Source organism: Syngnathus typhle, linkage group LG8, assembly GCF_033458585.1.
Source record: "Syngnathus typhle isolate RoL2023-S1 ecotype Sweden linkage group LG8, RoL_Styp_1.0, whole genome shotgun sequence".
In the NCBI taxonomy this organism is placed as follows: Eukaryota; Metazoa; Chordata; class Actinopteri; order Syngnathiformes; family Syngnathidae; genus Syngnathus; species Syngnathus typhle.
In genome coordinates, this window is record NC_083745.1 from 7,683,274 (window position 1) to 7,690,390 (window position 7,117).

Genomic DNA, 7,117 nt, shown 5'->3' on the forward strand with positions numbered 1-7,117 from the left:
ATGGACCCCTGGAGTGAGACCTCCCGAAACACACAACCAGATTGGCAACAGAACTTGACACTGTCAAATCTAAAGACAAATACTTAAGGGGCAGTCCACCATCATGCCACATACAAACTAATAAGGGATTCAAATATGTTGTTACACAACCACACTTGCAGTGTCCTTTTACTTTTAAGAGGTCATCAAACTATTTACACGAAACCCTGGCACTGAGACAAGAAGTGAGTGTTTAATACCGGGAAGACTTGCAGCTTACTCTGACTCTGACTCTTATGCAACATCACACTAACCAGTCACCTCAACAATACAAATTAAATCTTTCCATATAAATAATATTCTAATGTCCATTCATTGTGTTTATTGAGTGAATATATTGCCTTTTGCTTTGTTTGCATGTTCTTGACCAAAGAATAGGAACATGTATATATGCCTGCAGCTTTCTATTGTAGCCTGTGAGATAAGTCAACACATTTCCATTCAACTGTCAGTTGATGCTGCTGCTGTCTTCTTCCTCACCATCCTACCGGTCTGTCTCCATGGCTTCTTCCCAGTTTGAAATGCAAAATACAGACAACCTCAAACTATCAAGTGCCAAGTAGAGTTTTATATTTTCCTAGCAATTATACTTTTTTAAAACGGTGCCATCATCTAAATTCAAATTGTGCCGCCTGAGCAAAAAATCTGACTTTGTTTCACTTGAGCGATGCAGTGCAAATGCAGCCTTAGATTAACGTGAACATGCACAGAACATTACTGACATTGCAAACCACCACGCCTGTGTGATTTGTGTTGTGTGTTGGAGTTTTGGCAACACCGGACTCCACATTGTGAAACTCAACTCAAAAGCCAAATCTCATTCATATTTTCATCCCAGATCTCCCCATTAGGAATAAACTCAACACACACATTTTATGGAGGTAATACACAAGCCCTGTTTGCTCTGAAGATAAAAGTCAAATGTCTGGAAACAGACTTCACATCTGCAACCTGTTAAACATTCTAATGATACTGGCAGCACCAACATGCACGCACACACGCACACACACAGACAGACTTCTTCATCGGGAGTGTACAGCAGGCTGTGTCTGAGAAATTGTTTAGAGATTCCCTCAAACAGAGTAGCAGTGCACTCTTACGCATACAGTCTTGGGGGGTTCGTGTTTGCGTTGCAGCACGGGTGTTTTTTCTTCATCCCCCCTTGTCTATTTTTTGAGACAGTCGCTCAATGTAACCGAACACTTCACCTTGTGTGAATTGGCTCCAGTTACACGCTTAAGTTTAAATTAATTTGGCCTAATGAAGACCCCGAGACAAGACAAACCATGATTAAAAACAAACTTACGCGTCAAAACGTCTCCTGCTTTTTCTCAACATACATGTTGGGAAAACGTGTTGCTTTTGTGTTTCGGCCCATAAGCAGCATTCTTTGCGTTTGGCAAAATGCAGATTTTGTTAGTCTTGTATTTATGACTAATGTCATACAATTATGACTTAATATCTTGGCTTGCCCCCAAATAAATTATGTTTTATTTCTTATTTCATTTTTTTCTCAATAAATAAGGATTGTATTATATATTGCACTTTGTTTCTCAGAAATTAGTTTTATTCTTCAACTTTCATGACTCATAAAGTTGAGACAATGTGTTTCAATTCACTTAACATGCATATTATTTTTTTTTAATGTGGGGCAGTGGGAGGAAGTTGGGGTATCTTGAATACAAAAATAAAACAGCTTCCTACAAATATGATCGATTGTAGTATATTTTCTTTGGAGCCCATGTTTTACAATTCTTCACTAATATTGCTTCCACTGGCAATTAACTTCTAGAGTAGTTTGAGGATGGATTTTATTTTGACGTCTTCACCGGAAATGGGATTTTCTCTCTCTTTCAAAGCGTGACTGGAGCGCGATGCGCAATTTAACTGCGCGCCGCTGCCGCTTGGTCCTTCACAACTCCCTTGGATTTACTCTGAGCAGGACCAAGTCCCCTTGACATTTGGCCACGATGGACGTGAAGTTAATCGCAGTCGTGACTGTTCTCTCATTGCTGGCATATGTGCCACTTTCGCAAGGTATGGATACAATTTGGCAAGTTTATGGTCCATTTATTGTTTAAATGTGTGTTCATGTGCAATTTTTAAAAATAAGATGTGTTAAAATAGAATTTCATTCATATTCTAGTATCACTTCAGTAGGTTGTATATTTGTGCGTAAAGTGATTTTTTGTGACAATCCCAAAAAACTGCGCAAATGACAGTCATGCAATATAATTTTGCATTATTTGATTTAAAACATGGGTTTCCTTGTGTTAAAAAAAGCAATTTCTTTAAAATGCAAAGTGCATTTTAAATGAAATGTCCTTTTTCTAAGGTGGTACGTGCGTAAAGTAGGTTACGCGCCTGTGTGTGGTTCTTGGCTGTGGAAAGTTCCCTGGCGCTATGCAGATCAACGTGTTTATTTGTTTTTCCACGTTGTTTACGCTTTAATTAGTCCCAAATGAGGCAGCATTATTGAAACGGCCTCAGCTAGTCTGAATGGCGACTTCAGAAAATTGCGCGTTCTTTCACATGCAAATGGGGGGGATCAGGTGTAAAAAATAATTAGCATGGGGCTTTATTTTTGCCCCCCAACACACACACATACACGACGTGTAATATGTCACTTTATAGACATGTATTAATGAGAGAATTGATTAAATTGAAGTCAATTTCCAAAACACTTTGGCTTGGGTTCCCTGTTTTATTTTTCGGCATGAATCAACCATGACCGCAGTTTGCACAAGATGTTTGAGCTGTACAAGCATGATCATCATTCATCGTGAAACAATCGCAGCACCTTTCTGTTCAATAAGGCTTTATTAAATTAATGCACCTATACGAACGCCACTTTATGGTCAATACAGTTAAAATCATTTGATTGTATGCAAAGACCGCATTTTATGGTTCATGTGGGTCAAATGAATATATGTGCAGCATTTGAATGATCATATTGGATGCATGTTGTTTCAAAGGTCATTTGGGATCGGCTCCAGCACCTTAGAGAGCGCACGGGATATGCAATGTATAAAATTGGTTTATTGAATCTAATATTTTATAGTGTATTTATTGCTATCACTTTGGGATAAATTGGATTCATAGTTGGTTTTCTCCTGAACGATTATTAGTTTTATTTGACACATTTTTGCAGGGACAAAAGTAAAAATGAATAATAATGTTTTTGCACATTTGATTTATTGTCAATGGATTTAGAGCACAAGGGGTTCTGTAATCTGGCCCACCAAGCATTTGCTTTATCAAAATGAATGAAATACTATTAATTGCATTTTTTTGTTATTCCTGGAATTTATTAATCAAATGTGTTCATTAAATGTTGATACATTGTTATGATTTTTCTCATTAAATAACTGGTTACTTGATTAATTTTAATTTGAAATGTAAATCTCACTTTTTGTAATTGATTGAACGGCTTGAGGCTCATCGGGCCTGATTTAGCATTTGATGAAAATGTTATTAATCAAGTTGTCACCCAGGTAGAAGAATACACTACAGTTGTTCCATGTATAGTTTATCGGTCCAAAGGGATTTTCTATTTATTTTCTTAAACTGTAATTCAATTATGTGTTGGAATGCCTGAGAGATCCAGAAGGTGTCCGGTGGGATACATTGTGGTTATTGACCACTAGCCAGTTACAGTTGCTTCTATATTTTAAGTTTAATTGTATCGATTTCATGGGAAAGCTTTTCTACACTTTCGTGGTCACAGTTTGCTCCACTGTTTAAATACGTTTATTTTGTTAGGATGTCAATGGGAATATATTTCAGCAGCTATTCATACTTGTTCATTTCTGTGATCTACAGCCAAGCCTATCAGTCTAGTGGAGAGATGCTACTGTCGTTCAACGGTCAACAGCCTCCCTAGGGGATACATACGAGAACTCCGCTTCATCCATACGCCCAACTGCCCCTTCCAAGTCATGTGAGTGTATTTCTTTTTCTTATTCCTACAGTGATCTATCAATTTCAGAGGTTTTATACCCCGCTCTTAAAAAGTTTTTATAGGGTTCCTCTATTTCTCACCATCAATCTCGAGAAGGTGACAGAGCGGAGAAAAGAGTTGGGCATGCATGTGTGCGCACACGCCCCTCTGTCACTCGCGCTCTCACACATGGGCAGAGGGAGCCCACCGAGGCGTGCGGAAGGAAGTGTCACTCAGTTGGAACGTGGGCGCACAACTGCTCTTGTAATTGTGTTCGGCCACAGCGTATATGGAAATCTTGGCTTACTTTCATAAAAAAAATGCACAAACTGGGTTTGATTGTTGAATGGACCCCACTCAGTTTGATCCAGTCTTGACCTGTTTTGGAATGACCTACTTAATGCCCATTGCATGTGTTCAAAAAGAGTATAATATCGTATAAATATTTACTGTGACAGGTCATATGTTTGAAGAAGGCTGGCGTGCTAAACTAACACTGTGGTGCTAATTGCCTTTGTTTGATAGCTTTCATCTCACACTGGTCGTGTTGTCTTCTCGTAAATAGTGCCAAGCTGAAGACAAACAAGGAGGTGTGTGTGAACCCCGAAATCCGATGGCTGCAGCAGTACCTGAAGAACGCCATTAACAAGTAAGTTGACCTCAACAAGCTTATGTCAATTTTGTCCGTCTGGTTCTTTCCACCAATTCGCTTCCCTCCGCTATAGACATTTAAAGTAAGCAGGATCGGAATGCCAAAGGTCAAATGCGCATGCAAATGTACTGAATGGATCGTTGGAAGAGTAGCACCTCTTAACGGGCTTGTTTCTTGATGAACATTAAGTCAAATTATGGTTGTCCGTTACGAGTCATTTACACAGTTTACTTTGTCATGGCGATTTGGGATTGAGCTATGAGCATCAGCAGGAGTGTTAAAAAGCAATTGTGAACTGTGACATGCGCACAAACTCCCATGAAGACACTCAATGTGAATTTTCACTGGTGGAGGCAGCACTTCATCACCATTACTGTGTGGATCTTTGTCGGTGGTGCATGCATCGCCGAAAAAGTCATGTTTGTCACTCATGGTACTTTGCTGTGCTGATAGTTGATGACTTTTGAAGCCACCACTGACAGATATTCAAGATGGCCACAGTCAGACTGTCTGTCTGTCTGTCTCAGAAACTATTTGAGCAGTTCAGGCTTTGTGTGTGTCACCGGTGAGGTGTGACCGCATGTCAGCATAACAACAACGTGTGTAAGGCAGCAATGGTTTGCAATGGATCTGATGTTTCCAATTATGGTCCCGCAGGAGACTTTACAAGCGCTACTATATAGTACATGCACACAATGGACTATAATGAAGCACTCAAGCAAGACCATTATTTCTTCTATGTAGCACTTCGAATAAGGTTAAGGTCTGAAAAAACTGTGATGTCATTGACCTCATTTAAAAAGTACATTGAGGAGAAGAGCAGGAATTGCCTTGAAAACTGCAAGTTATGACCCAAAGCAATATGATGGAATGTAAAATGTAGCAAACTTAATAGTCACTAAGGGTTGCCACTGTGCACACATAATATGGAAAGTAGGCCTGGTTGTTGTAAAAAAAAAAAGCCAGTTTTTGCATAAAAATAGAAATAGTGAATGCATGACATTTTTATGGTGTATTAGGTTTCTCTTTCAATATGCTTTTCATTAATTGAAACCATCATGTGGGACTACTGCATTTTTTTATGCAATGTTGCTTAAAATAGTTCTGAATATAAAGGCATTCATTGCTCAACTTTTTGTCTTTTGTCTTCCAGGATGAAAAAGTCCAAGCAAGTTAACTAAAATTGCCACTAAGATCCTTCTGAGCCATCATTGAGAAGAATCACCCCATACATATATTGTTTCTATAAATTCAGTATTTACTGTATATGTTGTGTAGTCATCACAATGCTTGGTTATAGAGCACTTAGCAGAGCTGCCATGCTGCAGCTTCTTGCATAGAATCATTGCATCATCACCACCATCGCTTAGTTTCTATATATGTTATTTGTGCTAAGTGCAATTATATCTGTGTTTGTTCTCTTAACTATAATGTACATATTTGTCTTTTGTTAATGGACTTCATCAGGAGAGGGCTGTTGTGCCCCAAAACATAACCAGTTCACCAAAATGTACCCCGTATTTCAAGTTAATTGGCCCCCTAGGAATTTCTATTGGTACCCCACAGAACGAGTATAACATACACGATTCTAGTAAAAGTCCCAATTATGATGTTTTTGTAATGAAATTAAGGACTCGAGCATTTCCTCAGTAATACTGTGGTTGCGATAATGTGACCCCTAACATGTCTGCTTTTGTTTTTTTACTCACTGAGACTAAGATCACATCTGGAGTCCTCATACAGGTTTAATGGATGAGAAATGGTCTGGTATCATAAAGTCTACTTCAAATATTCAAATATAAATACCCCCCCCCCCCCAAAATGACAAACTTGATTTGGCTGGATTCTAATAGAAACATGGCAGCGATTTCAACAATTTGTGCAGCAATTAGTTGTAACATAAATCACATTAGTAGTTGTGAAAACAGTTGAAGATAAAGGTTTAACTGTCATGCAGATAAAAATGCACTTTATATCTGAGCTACTTTTCTTTTAACACACTCACCACTTTTTTGCTACTCTCTTTTTCTGTTTATATTCCACTATCTGTGTTCATAAATTCACACACGTGTAACTGTTTTCAAATCTGGGAGATGCCGATCTTATCGACGCATCATATGTAAGATTAATGTGATATAAATGATTTATTTTTGTACTCTTTAATGCCTTTAAATGAAGAAACTGTACTTTCACAACTGAGCCGTCCGGTCAACATTTAATTGTCAAAATCGTATGCAGTTATTCAGTGAAAAAATAAATTCATAGAGAAACAAAGAAATCCTGCTTGGCTTGGTTTGAATTTTTCATAGTAACCTTAAAACACTTGATGTAAACATAAACTGTCCAGATGACCAGTGAGCTATCATGGAGTTAAACTCGACAGCTGTAAACGCACTGTAGGAGTACTAAAAGATCACCGAAGCCTTTCATGTTGAAAATGTGTTTAGCTTGAAGTCACAGGACAATAAGCCTGCTCGTTCACAGAG

The 7,117-nt window shown here is 38.4% G+C and overlaps 1 protein-coding gene across 1 annotated transcript; it reads left to right on the forward strand.

The window, feature by feature from the left end:
• The first annotated feature begins 1,914 nt into the window (after positions 1 to 1,914).
• Positions 1,915 to 6,909, forward strand: cxcl12a (chemokine (C-X-C motif) ligand 12a (stromal cell-derived factor 1)). Its single transcript, XM_061285288.1, has 4 exons — positions 1,915 to 2,076; positions 3,862 to 3,979; positions 4,545 to 4,628; positions 5,785 to 6,909. The coding sequence occupies exons 1-4, from the start codon at positions 2,010 to 2,012 to the stop codon at positions 5,810 to 5,812; spliced, it is 297 nt and encodes a 98-aa protein (XP_061141272.1). The 5' UTR covers positions 1,915 to 2,009; the 3' UTR covers positions 5,813 to 6,909.
• The last annotated feature ends 208 nt before the right edge of the window (positions 6,910 to 7,117 follow it).

Coding starts and splice junctions, on each gene's coding strand:
- cxcl12a (XM_061285288.1), top strand. CDS start 2,010: ATGGACGTGAAGTTAATCGCAGTCGTGACTGTTCTCTCATTGCTGGCA. Junction 2,077..3,861: donor ATATGTGCCACTTTCGCAAG/GTATGGATACAA, acceptor TGTGATCTACAG/CCAAGCCTATCAGTCTAGTG. Junction 4,629..5,784: donor CTGAAGAACGCCATTAACAA/GTAAGTTGACCT, acceptor TTTGTCTTCCAG/GATGAAAAAGTCCAAGCAAG.